The 16982-nt window shown below is 36.8% G+C and overlaps 1 protein-coding gene across 1 annotated transcript in view; it reads left to right on the top strand.

The window, feature by feature from the left end:
- Nucleotides 1-16982, top strand: part of arid5b (AT-rich interaction domain 5B) — a 65403-nt gene that overhangs the window by 32307 nt on the left and 16114 nt on the right. Inside the window, exons 5-6 of the mRNA XM_072437650.1 lie at nucleotides 13574-13743; nucleotides 14792-15074. Of these exons, the coding sequence (XP_072293751.1) occupies nucleotides 13574-13743; nucleotides 14792-15074 (453 nt within the window). The remainder of the gene's footprint in view (nucleotides 1-13573; nucleotides 13744-14791; nucleotides 15075-16982) is intronic.

Genomic DNA, 16982 nt, shown 5'->3' with positions numbered 1-16982 from the left:
TTGTTCTGAAGCCATATAATGTTCATTCATCTATACTGGATAGAAAGCTTTCTCACCAGTTTTATTGTGCTTTAAGGCATTGCACACATGTGGTTGTTACCACTTTGGTGCTGTGGGACAGTCGACCACGTGGTCATTTGCCAAATGTCTCTACCTTCAATCAACAATGGATTCATTTTGTGCTCTGAAAACATGTCAAAGATTAAAAGAAAGTGGTTGAGAATTTCCACATGGTTTATTTTCTACCGCCCCAAAAAAGAGGGTCTCCGTGTCAATGGAGGTTTTGATGGGCAAACAGAAATGAATAAAATACTTTGTTTATAGTTTCAGTTGCTATTGTCAATTGCAAATTTTCTACAAGTCTTTTATATTTTTTATTTTAAAACCTGTAACAAAGGGAACAAAATCACTTTTATTTCAGTGGAGTTATTGAAAGCAGCTGACAGACGCTGTATTTCACAAAGCATGTAATCAGTGACTATATATGGCATGCATTGTACGTAGAGTGAAAAACTACTTCTGCATGACTTGTACAAACAAGTTGACTTTTCATTTTAGGACTATGCGATAAAGGCTGCAAATGATAAGGGCATTTTGGGCAGAACTTGTGCAATTTAAAACTGTGATAAACAGCCGAGTTTGCCATTAATAACTCTCTGTCAGGGCTAAGCGCTCCAGGTCAACCTCATTCATAACACACGCATAATTATTTAATCAATACGCAAGACAAATGTGTGTCTTTGTGCGGCGTAAACAAGATGAAACGCATGTTTTTCAAACCTATAAAAGTCTCCATTTGAACATGAGTGTTTTCTTTCCTCCAAATCCTGTTCTTGTTATGGCTAAAGTTGAGTGAATGTGTCTCTCTAATAAAAATTACAGGACGACGTGTTCGAGCCTGAGTTACCGCCTGTGACTCATCATGTAACCGTAGACGCTGTTTACAAAGGCTTGTGTCTTTGGCCGCGGCGCTAATGCAGAGAGAGTCAGCCTGTTGTTTCAAGTGTCAAGAGCTTTTATAACACAGGCAGGTGGAGGCTTGTTGTTACGCTAAAAAATTTAACTGGTAACAAAAACAGCATTATTACACAACTAACGGGAGGGTGTTATGTACTGTAACTCATTTCAGGATTTTTCCACAGTTACGCAAAACCTTTTGAAAAATGATTACAGCCATCATGTCTTTATTCTTTCCAAATGATTCTTGTAAAATGTACAGCTGCTGTTCCTGTTTTGATTTTTTAAATGCATAATACAAACCAGAAGTGTTTGGCCTAGTTTGTTGTGGGAATTATTCATATTTCTAATCACAATAGCCATTCAGATGATAAAGTCCCTATGTTTGGGCTCATTGGCCAGCTCAATCCCATCAAGTGTAACTAGAGCGTGATCTATTAGAATACATATGTTTTATTGATGTATGGCTTCGTGTTTATCCTGGCATTCATTTATTTATAGGTCGATGCTGTGATTTTTTTTTTTCATTTGCAGTAATGAATAGGATAAGCCTTGAAGCTTATCCACTGCTCCCTTTCATCTCTCTCTCTCCTTTTCCCCGTTCCCTCCCTCTATCGCTCCCTCGCGCTTCAAAAGCCAAATTGAAATAGTGTAGTTTTTTTAAAGCCGCGTCGTTGCTGCAGTCTGTCAGTATCAATGATGCGGAAGTGCTTGAAGGTTATCCCATTTTAGTAAATCCTCCACATGATGTAACTTTGTTTTACACTGAACAACAGAATGACCGTTTGGGACAGCTCCTCCTGGTGTGAATCTATTGTTATCTCAAGGGTCCTTAGGAATTCAAATGACCATAGCTTTAGTCCTTTCCTCAAGTTTAGTGATCCAAAATATTATAATTATTGTTTTGTTTTATGTCATTTTATTTTGGTTGATAATTTTCACCACATAAATTCCTTACGGTGATAATTTGGCATGTTTTGAACTTTTCTTCTAAATCATTGATACCTGGCACTGTGTGAATTTCACATTACTTAGAAAAAAATAGCCATAAGCGTTTTCTTGTGAACGCTGTGTAAGCAGAGGCAGTGGATATAAGCTCACTTGTCAAATATTCAACGCTCACATTCTGTTGTCGTACTTGTCATAGTATTTTCTGACAGCGATGCAACGTGAGTAATAGCAGAGGAACAACGTGCGCCTCTGGAGTGACGCCAACATCACATGAAAGCATTTGTATAATTATAATGCGTGGGCTTTAACAGTACATACGCTAAAGGAGATAAGGCGATATTATTCACTTCCAGCTGGGTCAGAGGTCGCTGCACAGCTCATTGAGTGAAAGTGTGTTAAGATTAAAGCCAGTGAAATGTGATGTGTGTTAATAAGTGCCTCCGTCATGGGACGATCACATGAGATGGACAAAATGAAAATATGGGAAAGATGTTTCATTAGCTCAATTTTCAGCTTGTTTCAAAGACAAATTAAGTTACAAAATGTATCTTGTAACATGTTTATGGCTTTCTCTGGAAATGCTGAGAGCATTTATGAGCACACATTCACACCCTGTCAAAGCACAGCACAATGAATCCTGATGAGAATGATTTCATAATACAATAATAAACTTCTTTGAACACTTTAATTGGCTCTTCCTGGAATGGCTCAGCTCCGCTTCATTTGATCTGATGAAAGAGTAATGTTGTCTCTCCCTGGGGGAACATTCACAAAGGCGCACAAATAATGAATTAAGGACACTAGTTTTTCTCCAAACAGCAGCTAAAAAACAGAAGACAAATTCCTCTAGTGCTTGTTGTCGCTCGCTCATGTGGTACATTTTTAGGCTTGTTTTAAGAAAACAATAGCCTAGATTCCTGGAAGAGCTGCACATGACATGGTCATGTTTAAGCACTTCTGTCATCACAAACACTTGACATTTTTCCAGAAACATTCCTTATGTGTGATTTGTAGGAACTAAAGAGATCATTGTTTTGCATCTAAAGTGCTTTGAATGTGCGGCTTGGCAAGGAGTGCAAATTGATTTGAAAGCGTCTGGTGTATCTAAAAGGCAAACTGAAGGAGGCTGTGCAAAAAAGCAATAGTGCTATGTAACATTAAACTGACAAAGTCCTGATGTCCTCCTCCAGAAGTGATATTAACAGTGGCAGCAAAAAGTAGCACCACTAAAATTAAACCTCACTACTTTACTTAATGCACATGTCCTAATTCTCCTGTTAGATTATTTAATTATTATTAAATGATTTTACACCTTCTTTTAACAACAGACATTAGTGGTGGAAAAAGTGCAACCACAATCCCAGATTATTACCTCTAAGATTAGTGGCTTGGAGGAATGTCTCAGCTCAAAAAATGCACAATAAAAATACAGGTATATTTTTAATGTCTTGGTAAACACAAAGTCGCTAGAATGTAGGCTTGTCTCCATGGCAACCTCGACAGAGCCCAGCCTGTGCATTTTGACAGCATTTCCCTGATGATGATTGATAATTACTACCTGACTTGCCGTCCCCGTCTCCACAAACATATGGCGCGAGCTGCCCTCCACCATATATCTGCCAAAATGTCCGCTTTTTCTGATAATAGCTTTTTAATGTGGTGCGTTTTGTTGTTGCACGCATAGCAATCATTCCCTTCACACCACCGCCACCACCACCCCACCCCTTTGTAATTACATTTGCTGCTCGTTCACATGGTTATTATAGGAAACCGAAGGAAATGAATTGAAGAGAAAAGTCCAAAAGAGTCATGCAGGTGGTAGAAATGCTTTTTTATAACCCTTGGACTAAATGTAAACCAGACAATTTATGGGATTAACATAAAGAGGCCACTTTCTATAATAAAGTTTCCCATTTGAAAATAACAGCTGATAAAAGCTGCAGAAGTCTGTTCCGCTAGAGTCTTGCTTTTTATGCGGTGCGTTTCGTATGCCTGATATTTAGATGCAATTGGAAGCAATCTTGTTATATTCAGAGGCCATAGAGGAGGACATCAATCTATAAACATGATTTATCCACTGCACACTATCTAGCAGGCATTAGCATAGTCTCTCTCTGTTGTGGATCTCATTACCTGACTGTATACCAGTCCAGCCTCCATACACTGCATTTGAATTCAACTCAACAAAAAGAGGAAAAGTCCTTGTCCATTTCTCGCTGTAAAAACTCCTGATAGTAAATCATTTAGTGCTCCACCACTGGAGTATAGTTGCATTATGCTCTTCTTTATTCACATTCTTCAATTGTTTTTCCTCCATGTTAACATTCACCGTAACATTTGGCGGTCCTCTGGACCCTCCCCTTATCTGCTGCATTGTTTTTTTCCCAACTGCAGTGATCCAATGTCTTTTAAAATCTAACTTTGTGTTAAGCCAGTAAACAGTGTCACAATTTCCAAATGCAGTTTTATGCTTTTTTATGGTTTATATTTTTGTGAAATTAAACATTCACAATTATTGACCAAACATCAGTAAAATCATTCACATTTTCCAATAGATCACAATTCCTCTAGTATATGAGCAGCTTTATGAAATCAAACTTAAACCAACAGATAAAAAACACTTACCCACACACAATAATAATAATCAATATTGGAATAATACATATTTTGCTTATTACATACTTTATAATGAGTATATATGAAGCGTGTATTTTTAGCCTATGTAATACAGTTAATAGATTTACACTTTCTACCACCAAATGTAAGAACTCAGAACCTTAAGTTCACACTGTCCACATCACCCATATGTCATTGATACATATGAGGCACACCTGCAGCTCAGACAAAACTATTCTTTTCTAGCAGCGTTTGAGTGAGGTCTGCCACAGGCTACGTCTATAAACAAGCTCTGTGAAAGAGATAATGATGCATAGGCACACAGCTGTCAGTCTGCCAGCCAACACCAATCATCTGTGAGCCAAATAAAAACAGGCTGCTGCCCATATAATGCCATATTTGTATAGGAAATTAGGGGTTTGGAAAATAGAGTGGAACAAGGTGTCAGCAGCAAGTAGGAAGAGATCTGGTGAAGACACAGACATTTTACATGAATTTACATACATAGTATTACAGGGGGGAGATATATCTGAAAATGGATTGTATGGCAATTGTGGGTGTGGAGTTTTTAAATTAGAATATACTGTATATTGTCTATTATGAAAAAATAAAACTGACTTCAAAAAGAGACAGAAATATCTAGTGTTGCCTTTTGTGGTTCATTTTATGGTCGGTTCACGTTTTGTGCTAGACTAATTTATTTATTAACATTTATTTAACCAGGTAGGAACCTCTTTTTCAGGGGTAACCTGGGGCAACCTTAACCAAGACATTTAAAGGCACATTTTAGCAGTCCTGATGCATTGTCAAATATTTTTATCGAACAAATTGAAAAATATCTCACCCCATAGCAATTTATTTACGCATAAAACTATTCAAATTTGTGATTATGATTGGATGAGAGTTTGACAATTTAGTTGTGTGAACCAAAAATTATACGGCATAAAACATTGAAACCTTAAAAGCCTTACAAATCGTTGCAGGGCCAGAGTCTTATTATTAGTTGTATTTATTCTTAACCTTTTAAAATGTTGAAATTCACTGCCTAAGCAACCGTCAGACTTCAAGTGGTGTTTTGTTCAAAAAGGTGGCTTTCAATGTTAAGAAATCTCACCGAAAGCTACTTCTAAAAGTGTGGCTGGAAGAAAGGACAGGGTTTTGAGAAAAAGCAGGTGGTGCGGACATCGGGGTGAGTGGGTTGACCCTCGGGGGGATAGTTTAAGTTTGTTTAGAAATGGACCAGACTAATCTCAAATAGATGGGTCTGGAGGGATTCGCACTGGGTCAGTAGTAGACTATGATGCATGACATGTCCAAATAGACTCTAAAAGTTTGTGGAAAATGTAAAATTATTTCTCTGCTGCTCCACTGTTTACTGCATTCGAATCTTTATCTTTCTGTTATATTCGAAGGTGGAATCTTGTCACAGAAGACCTTGGCACAGCAGAGACGTGCTTGTAATAGCTGTAACCAGTATCCATTGTGATGCTTCAGAGCGAGCCTTTCCTCATTAAATTCAGAATAGCTCTTAGTGACGGCGGAATAAAAATATCCTGCAGATGCATTCACAGACTGCAGAACAAAAATACGCCGTTATGTTATTATTGATATAAAATCTCTCAAGGATGTGGTCGTGACCTTAGAAAATACACTCTGTTTTTCTATCTAACACTGATAATCTCCTTTTTGTAATTACAAGAAATTAATTAACACATGTATCATGTTTCAACAGACAGTTTGATGATTAATAAAAACATTGCAGTGTCCGCCCACACGTTCCTTGTCGCTCTCTGGGTACATTGTGCAATTCTGAACGCCAGTGGATACAGAGATGCTTGAAGTATTACTGTTCATTAGATACTTTTTGTGCTGTCTGTGTGTCTCAAATGACTGTATGTCGAAACCTGCCCGGAGCGCAGGAACAGAAGAATAACTCCTCTGTCGCATGTGACAAAGTGAGAATTATGAGCATGTCAAAAATAGCTGATATTAATACATGAAACACCAAGGCAACTGCAGTTAGCAACTAAATGATGGCGAGAATGTGCAGTCAAATACAGAATGTTAAACAGATATAATATGATTTAATATTTGAACGTCAGTTTTATCAGTGTCACCCTAAACAGGCAAACGACACCTCCCTGGTAAAAGGATATGACTGAACACATATCAAATACCACGCTTAATGTGACACTATGACTGCACATAGTAGACATAGTTTCACCTACTCTACATCCTGTTCAAATTTCTAGAAATATTGAGCACTTGTATTTTTAATGTATTGGGAATTTCTGTTTGCAAACACATTGTCACAATATAAAACGTTTGTGTTATGAATATGTGTGAAGAAACATTATATCTTACCATCACCTAAATTAAGTCTAATAATATTCACTTTTCTTTAATTCACTCTCTTTCCCATTTTCAATAGATGACCATATATTATGTGACCAACTTTATAAATGTGACCAGCTTTGTGAAATATTTGAGGATTATTTTTAATTCACTAAAATGTGTCTAAATTGAATAGAAATCTTCAAAAATATAATCAAGATGTAAAAGATTCTTCGCTTGCCTGTGTCTTAATAAGTATGTTTTTGCACATTTACATGTGTACCTTTTCTAAGAGAATGTATTTACAGATTTGCATATTCAACTGAATGTGTACATTTTTGTAAGAAAAAATAAACAACAGATAAAAAAGCACTTTTTTTTAAGTAAAAAATTAGATTTAATTGTTACATTTATTATCAATTTTACTTCTAAGAATATTTAGCACCCCGAAAAATCCCCATTATCAATTACCTGAATCATGACATTCCTATTTCTACAGTCTTTCGTCCTAAAGCCTGGAGTGCCATGCTTGAATCCTTGAAAGAGCTGACATATTAGACACAGTGAAGACATGTCCTCAGCTGTCGTAGTCTGTACCTCCTTGTCTCACTTTCCCGAGCTTTAACATCCCTGGTGAAACATTTACTGCTTCATCGATTGAAGCCACTGTCCTTTGAGTTTAATTTAGAAGCCGCTATGTTCCCTAATTAGTCTGTTTCTACACAGTAATCCAATGCATACTCAATTCTCTTCACGCTACCTCTCGCTCTTGATGCAAATTTGTGAGAGCCTATAGTTCTTATAGACTGCGGTGAATCTGCTGTACCTGCTGTAACCCTGAATGCACAAGCAGCGTGACCTTCTTTATCTGTTGTGTGGGCGTATTCACGGGCATAGGCTCATTTACAAATGTTTCTCAGGGATCTCTCCACTCAGTCAGATACTTATTTGACCTCAAACTGTAGGGTCACCATGCACCCAGGGGGCTGCAGGTTTTAGAGGCAAGTGCTCTGCTTTGAAAACATGCATGCCTTTGAAGATATGTTATTGTTATCTGTAGTGAACTGTGGGGCTGTGTATTGCATTTATGTGATGTTTTCTTTACTTAAACCTTGAACACGGTCATTAATAGTCATATGATTATTACTAATAGTCATTATTATAACCGATATCAGTGACTATGATACTTGAGAAGATGTCAATGATGGCATATTACAATGACTGATTAATGCATCATGCGTCTTATGCAGAACCTTTTAAATGAGGCAGATATTCTGTTTTAACTAGGAAAGATTCATAGCACTGCTGCATGTGGTAGAGAAAAAGTATAATGGATTAGGAAATTTCATTGAATGTATTTTAGGTTATAACACATGTATAGAATATCAACATTATAGTTAAAAAGTAGTCAAGTCTAGATTACATTTGTGAGTTGTGAGGCCATAAATCAAGCAAAGACAGACAAACCTGTATCCGGCTGCCGGCTGTTGTTTTCTTCCTGGGGGCCTGTACTTTGTGGTAAATGTCATATTTTGCAACACGACTGTTACCTTTGGAAGCAGACTTGCTGATAATTGCTGAGTGGGTGTTGGATCTTTAGTGAATTTGCAACAACCAAGTGAAGGGACAAAATATGTCAAAACATGTTGAGCATTTATAATTTGCTCTTCCTGTCAGGACTACTTCTCCAGCTTCACCTCTCTGTCAGAATCTGAACTTGGTGAAAATAATCTCAAATGTATCTTTAGAGAAGTGGGAGGTATTATTATGTGAAAGGAGTTTGAAAAATGTAGACTGAGTTTGACTGTGGGATTTATATTCATATTTCATGTCTGCTTAGTCAAAACAGTGCTCTCATCTAAAGTAATTTATTGACAACAAGAATGTTTCATTGAGCTCAACATTTAGCTATCAGTACTCGAAGCAGAGTTCAGCAGCTTTTTTAATTTTTTTAAATCAGTAATATATTTTTTCACTCTTTCTACGCTACTTTAAACTAGTGTTGCCTCCGCTGTTCATCATTAGATTCCACTAAACACTAAACCCACTTACAAGTCAAAATAAAATAATTATTACCTCAAGAAACATATCCTTAACCCATTAAGATTTTTCTCACACAAGTACTTCTCTAAGAGCAACTGCAAATCAGACAAATGTGTGAAATGACAGTGGTGCAGGCAATACATTCATCTTCAATTCCAAATATGGCGAAAATAATGTGTCTTTTTTATTTTACATAATATTAGTTTGATACAGTGTGGGTATTTTATGAGCTGTAGGTGATTATGAAGTGTACAATCTTTCATTTTGCCCTCAAGATAATTCACCCAGAGCTGGATAATGATAAAATGGCTGTCAAAAGTGAAAGATCACATTGCATCAAAGTGATAATTTATCAATTTATTTTAATTTCCGTCTGCAGAATGATTGCATTATCTTTATTTATTAAGTGAACAAAAGTCAGTATTAAATATGTTCTGGGTCGATGTGTAGAGTGTTATCTCCCGAAGCATCCATCACACCAACAACCCGTCGTCTCTGTTCCTCTCAATCAATCAGTCCATTTTGCTGCAGCTCCCCCTGGCTCTCCTCTGTTGACTCACCCAACCAGCAGAACCCTTCCTGAGCCTCTTTAATGAGACAAACGCTGTATGTAACTGAGGCGTTGGTGCTGTATTTAATTCAATCTGAAGGGACTGGATTATTAGACTAATCTGCCTGGTTTGGGCTGTTAGCGGCTGAGAGGCTGTGCACGTGGCGGCTGAAGTGGTTGTGACTTCCACGGCTCAGGGGCTGCGCTCAGTGACAAGCTGTGATGGATGCACCCCCCCGGGAGTAACCCTCACCTGGAAGAGTCTATCCACCTCTGCATGGTCTCTCTGCTTGTCCTACACTTGTCCTGTGTCATCGTTCACAATGCCACCACACTCTGTTTCTAACAAGTCAATCCAAAATCTTTGTTTTATTAAAGTGCTTTGTGATAGGTTAGTTTACACATTTCACTAAAACCTAGTGATTATATTTGACTCTTTTTTATCCCCTATTTTGGTGAAGTTTATAATGGTACAGCAGATGTAACACTGTTAGAGGTAATTCCATAACTGTTACCTAGCAACAATGCAGGAAACAAGTGCAAAAATCCATCTAATAATAATAAAAGCTTTTGTTAAATGTTTAAACTGTGTGAAATTGTGTCTGTTGTATGTTAATTATCTCTGCATTTTTAATGAAATGTCGCTTATTGAATGACATAAAGGGATTCTGTTTTAGAACTCAGCTTTACTTCCTGTAGTTTTTATTTTATTCATTTATTAACCTATGGCAATTTATGACTGCACATGAATCATTAAAAAAGATGTACACAATTAAGAGATATTATAGAACAAATAAAAGCAATGATCAACTTTTATTTGAATTTTTTTCCTCGCAAATAGATACTAGACTGATGTAAATCTATAATAAATATTGACCACATGTTCCATCCCATCAAACAAAGGGAGTACATTTGTGTTTTGACTGAAATTATTGCAATAATATAACTATTACCATTATTGCTAAAAGAGGAAATATTTAGTAGTTTAGAAATTACATTAAATGCCTTACATAATTGCACCCTGTCCTTTTTTGTAATTGTGCCACATTGGTATTTCCTTTTGATTAATCTTGCAAACTTTGAAGGTGTGAATTCAGAAATGTATTTTTGCCAAAAAGAAGAAATGCATTGCTGAATAGATCTTCACTATATCAAAGTACTGCAATTTTATAATACATTTAAAAATATTTTTTTTCTTTGAATAAAAAGGTTTCATCCGTTCATAATTTGTCAATTTTAAAATCACACAATCCCAGTGTGACAGTGGCTCTGGTCCAGAAGGAGGTGGAGGTCACAAAGCCTGCTTTTAACCCTTGATGACTCCAGCTCTAATTTTGGTTTGCCTGAGGAAGTATTGTGTGTGCTAAAACAGTCTCCTTGACAAAAACACTTAATGCCCACAGGATGTTAAAAATACACCACCCTTCTCCCCCGGTGCGGTCAAATCATTACACTACCATGTGCTCTCGTCTATGTTTCCATTGTGCAGATCAATCACACAGCAGTTTTTTTTGAGTTCCTATGCATTTATGTAACATCTCTACAAAGCGATCAACAAAGAGGAACAAATAAAACTCCTGTAAACTCCTCCATTTGACCTTTTGTGAATGCATTTCCACAAATACTAAATGCACTACTTAACCTTTGCAGATAATTACTACATGAGTGGATTCAGACTCATTTGCTCCTGTTTCCGTGTTATGTAGCGGTGCTCGACTGTAATTGGTGCATTTTCTTACATAGCACTATTCGACCTGATGAAAAATGTAAACAGGCAGGTTATGTAACCGAGTATAGAGTGTCAGGGGGTTTGTTGTGGGGGACTAAAAACAGAACTACTCTCTCTGGGTGAGACTGACTGCGGCAGCAGTGTTTATTTTTAGGACATGTTTTAAAGGATAATTAAGTGTCCGTGAACAATGGAGTCATCAGTATAATTTATATTGCATAATATTTGCACGTGTTTTGTATTATGCAACAAACATAATGGTTGACATTAGGACAGTATAAACACATTCAAAATACATTGGTTCCTTAGTAAACTATTTATAAGGTATTAATAAGCACTTATTTGTTTATGTACTTATATGGTATTTATAATACCTTATAAATGTTAATAAACCATTAACAAAAGTGTTATTAAACCATTTAATATGCATTAATATGATGATAATTAAACTATTTTCAATAATCAAGTGATAAATGCTTGTAAATTATGTATAAGTGTTTATACAAAAATAAATAAATAACTTGTGCTTATTAATTACTTATAAATAGTTTACTAAGGAACCTTATTTTAAAGAGTTTAAACCAATATATTTTAAAAAGTTGAACTTAGTAAGATGAAATAAAACAATGATCAAAATCAAAATATTGATTTATACTATTTTATTTTTGTATTTATAATTCTTGTAAAGCTGAAATAGTAAAGCAGAGTTATAGTTTTAGCTAAGTTTAGTTTAATCTTTATCTGCGACATTAAGCTTGTAAAAGACAAATATGTAAGTAGCTCATTTCCATCTGCAGTCCCTGAAGTAATAATGTAGTAATAACTATTATTATTATTATTATGATTATTATTATTATGATTAATAATAATAAATAGTTGTATTTTTATTTGAGTGCAGAATATAAAATTGTAATAGCATCTCTATTGTGAAACCATAGCAATAGACAGCCCTGATGTGGTCTGCTCTTTATGACTATTGATTTGTCTTTATGTAATACCACACTGTACGAGGCGCTTGCTACAAATTCACTTAGTCCATAACTGCCTCAATATGTTTCTTTCCAGTAAATCTGCTCTGTGCTTAGCTCACAAAACAAACACCACCTAAATAAATTAGATTTTCTGTGAGCTTTTGAGTTAATTAGAAAATGGAGGATTAAGAGCGGTGCAATAACCAATGTTTGGAGAAAACTGAAACCTACACTCTTTTAAAAGAAAAGATTACAGTGTTTAAATTGTTTCTTTATGCCACAGGGATGACAAATGAACAACAAACGTCCTTGGTATTTTTCCCCGAGCTGTTTCTCTCCGGCAGAGCAGTTGGGAAATAACAACTTCAAGTGATATGTTGCTGACTCACTATCATTTCAGCCTTATTAATGCTTGGCTTATGTAGCTGCTTGTATTGCCGCCTAATGTAATCATCCTTTTGTGCTATTCTAGATAAGATTGTAAAATAAGGGGACTCTGTGTGTGTGTGTGTGTGTGTGTGTGTGTGTGTTAACATGGTTTAATTGACATTGTAGATACATGGCTGGATTATTTAAACATTTCATCTGTTATTTTTCCCCCTCCTCACTCCACTGCTCCATCGAGCTTATCTCTGTTTGTGTTGCTATATCGAGGCAAGGCACTCAGCCAAGAAGTAACATTACATTCACGGGTTGACATAAACGTGGGTGTACAAAGGACTTGCAGGGGCTTTAAATACTTTATTGTGTGTGTAATGTGAACTGAGCAATTATATCTGCCTGCTTTTCAAACAAAGAGCTCATATCAGGCAGGTTCATGTGTTTTTAATTAACAGTGTTGAGAGGGATCGCTATAGGGAACAAAAATGGCTTTATGGTTATCTATAAGTTCTATCTTCTACAGTTGTTGAACAAATACCAAAAGTGAAGATAATGCTATGTCTTTTGTGAGAGAAATTGAGTTCTATTTTTATGTATGTAGGTTATCCAGCAGTTAATAAGTATGTCTAAGTGCTTCACAGTTATGTTGCCATCCCTGCAGATCTTAAAAATACATCTGTTTGAATTTAAAGGCAGTTTTCAAGCTGAGAGGGAACTTGAGGACTGTGTTTACTAGCACATTGGAGCAATTTGGCAGTCGGCTCCACACTCAGTACAATGTCGCACTAATCCAGTTTAAAATAATTAGCTACAGGCTAGCAGGCTTGTGAAATTCCATTCCTTTGATTGTGTATGTTCCCATCATAGCCTCCGTACTTACCCAGATTTAGTCCCAAGAAAATGCACATTATTCAGTCACTGCCTAGAAATGTCAATCTCATGTTTTAAAGCCAAACAAAGCCGATAGAGTTCGAGTGACCTACATCACACTCTGTGCTCTTAACCACATCCATTTTCATCTTTGTGTGTTTTTCTCTTCAGCACCTAATCTGAAAGGACGACCTCGAAAAAAGAAACTGTCGGTGTCACAGAGAAGAGACTCCCAAATCCAGGCTCAGGTTCAAGGTCAAGGGTCATCAGGGTCATGCCAGGATTCAACGGAAACCTCAGTTCAGGACCCCTGCAGTGCAGAAATCAAGGCTCCTATAAAGGTAATGAAAAGGATGGACAATGTAAATGCTATGTCCATATTAAATAAATAAATACTAACAGTAAAGTAAGTACAGGTGATCAGTGATGTTTGGGTATATTTAGATGAGTAAATCCATTGTAGTGGAATGTGGAATTTAATTAGAATGTCTAAAGAAAAGCCTAAAGCTTATTGGTCAATATGTAGGTTTGTACTGCTAACACTGCACTCAGAGTATTATTCAACTTTTGCATATTGCACTTTAAAACAAACCTTTATTTTTCTCATATTACTCACTTGCTGAGAATCATCTTTTGAGTCATAGTAAAGACAAAGTGAAGCGAAGGATGAGCCCCTTGACCTCTAAAGAGAGAGATGTGTTACATGCCCAGAATCACTTTTACACTACATCCCTGTGGATATACAGAGACGCACCACATTCAATTATATTTCAATTAGTTTATTTTCATTTTCACTCTTTTAAGACAAAAACGTGACTCAGGAGTTCCCTTTTAAATGCAAAATGTTGCTCCTTGGTATGTAATTATGTGTATATATAATGAATGTAATATCTATTTTACACTTGGTTAAGCTAGATAATGTGTTTCTTTGTGTAAGCTTCTTCATTTCCCTAAAACTAAAACTAATTGAGCTAAAGTAGTATGTTATTTATTATAGTATTACACAAATGCACTTTTCTATGCTTCTGTTCACTTTTCATTATATGTACATTGTGTAGCTACTATTCTATATCGGTTGCAATATTTAATGTGAAGGCGGGTAATATTTGCCCTAAAAGCCTTCCTCAGCCCTTATCCCACTGACCTTGAACAGTTAAATCGATATCACAAATTCTGTCTGAAGCTGGAGTCAAGCCTAATCTGTGATGACAAGAGAAGCTGCTCTATTGACAATCAATCAGATGCAGCCTCCGTGACCCATACAATACATGTTTGGGGTTAAATCTGGACGTGTTCACCCAAACTGTCAGGATTTGTCTAAATTACACTTTGATGCCACAATTTGAATCTAAAATGACTCTTCTTGACTTTTCGCACAATTTTTCACAGATCAAGCCGAGCTGTAAAGTGGTACCCAACGGGAAAATACCTCCAGTAGCCAAACACAAGGCCAACAACCTGCGCAAGTGTGTGCCTGAAGAGAAAGAGCGGGCCAAAGAAAGAGAGAAGAGAGAAGAGAGGGAGGTGACGGTGGAGCAGGAGGAGAGGAGAGAGGAGGAACTGTCAGAGGAGGGTCGGGCGGAGGAGCAGGCCTTTTTAGTGGAGCTTTACAAATACATGAAGGAGCGGGACACGCCTATCGAGAGAATCCCCTTCCTCGGATTCAAACAGAGTGAGTGTTCAAATGTCCTTCACTAACCCCGGACCATGTACCTGTGTTTTTTCTCTTTGTCAGGGCTTCATATTATTTTAATATGAGTACTTTTCTCATTTCTAAATAAACCTGCAAACCTTTTTTAAGTTTTCTTTTAAAGCACTAAAAGCAGAATTAGCATGAATAAGTATGATTTTCTGTTCACATGTGTTGTAATTGAGAGAATTAGCCACGTACTACATAAATTACAGCAAATGATTCTTGAACAAAATACAGCACATTTTGAATTTAATGTATTACTTATAACCAGTTTCTTATTGAATAACTTGCTGCTACTTTTTAACAAGGACACATCATAAACTTGAAAACAAAAAGTAAACTATAACTGACAATATACTTTGATTAATAAAACATCTGTTCTAGTGTAAAGCAATAACACAGGGGTGTGAGAATTGACTCGCAGTGTAAAAGGCTCCAGAGGCTGCCTGTCAGATCACATCGTGAGTGGCTTTAATACAAACAGAGGATCTTCTTATTCCTGTCAGAGGGTTGTCCTGTGAAAGCCAAGAACGTCCTCTAAACGTGCAAAAGATTAGCACATGTGTGGGAAACATCGTCTGCTCCTGATGAAAGATCTCTGATATAGGTTGGATGCACTGTGTGTGCACAGGGCACTGGGCACAAGCCTGCACGAAAACATCACAGAAGACAATGCTGAGAAGTTTGAAAGCAGGAAAGTGAGTTTGTTTTAGCTGTTTGATCTCAAGGCCAGCCTCTAAAGAGAGGCCTTTGAAAACAACTTCTTATTTTAATCAATCAGTTTATTTTACCAACACCTTTTACTGGTCACTTAAAAAGACATATTTCCATTTTAAAGTATAGCTTAAAGTTTGTGAATCCAAGAGTTTATTTAAAGCTAAAAACTAAAGGTAGGCTGTCGCTGTGCTAACCTCACCACAGTATTTTGACAGTCCTGTCTCTTTGATTGCCGACATGTTGCTTAAATAGGTCATTGTGGTTGAGGGAGACGGAGGAAGCATGGAGAGGGAGAATTATGTACCCAACATGCTTTATTTTTAGTTGGCATTTCTCAGTTTGAGCTCAGAATCAAGACGAGGTCCGCACGCCAACTGTTTTACATACAGTACATGCTTTGAATCTCAGAAACAGACACATCATAAGCAAGGCCCTCATTAAATGGTGAAATCATGCTGTTTAAACTTTGTCCTTGGCAGAGAGCGTCTCAGCACACATGCAAGAGAGAGAGAAACAGAAAACTGCAAACATAATTAATACAAAAAGCCCTCAGATGTGTTGTGATTTGATTCCCTTTAAACCAGCTACAAATATATTAAAAATCAAAGCGCTCTCTGTTCTGTGATGTTAACTGAAATTATGTTATTTTTGTAGCGTTTCAGAAATTATATTTTTATTAACTTCTCTGGAGCTTAACAAAACAACAGATGGTCAAATGATTTAGCAGGCGCTTTGCTGTCATAAATGACCAAATGATTCTGTCTGAGTTATTGGAAAACAAATACTATTGAAAATGCCTGTGGCCAGATAAAGGTAAAATGAAGGTTGAAGCGGCATTAGGTGCAATATGTGTACTTAAACTGCCGGTATATTAGTATTAGTGTCATTTTAAGTGTCAACAAAGGCAGCATGTACTACACCATCACTTGAACCACTGTCACAAACACATGTGGGTGCAGCCTGTTGGTGTGAGTGAGTTTGTATTTCTGTAGTGTTGTATTTGCTGCTGTGATTGAAGTCCTGTGTATGCAAGGGCTTGTTGAGAGACGCGTCATGGAGTTTTGGTATTGAGGTGGTGTTGTATAGTGTAAATGCCCTTGATGCGCTGTGTGTGAGAGTCATTATTGCCGGTGTCGCCTGTGTGGCTTGGTGCTTGTGCATCAGCATGTG

This window comes from Eucyclogobius newberryi, unplaced genomic scaffold (genome assembly GCF_026437365.1).
Source record: "Eucyclogobius newberryi isolate DKJ021-1_F unplaced genomic scaffold, fEucNew1.0.hap1 SCAF_8, whole genome shotgun sequence".
In the NCBI taxonomy this organism is placed as follows: Eukaryota; Metazoa; Chordata; class Actinopteri; order Gobiiformes; family Gobiidae; genus Eucyclogobius; species Eucyclogobius newberryi.
Note: the sequence above shows the minus strand (reverse complement) of the source record. Positions and strands in the feature narration are given on the sequence as shown.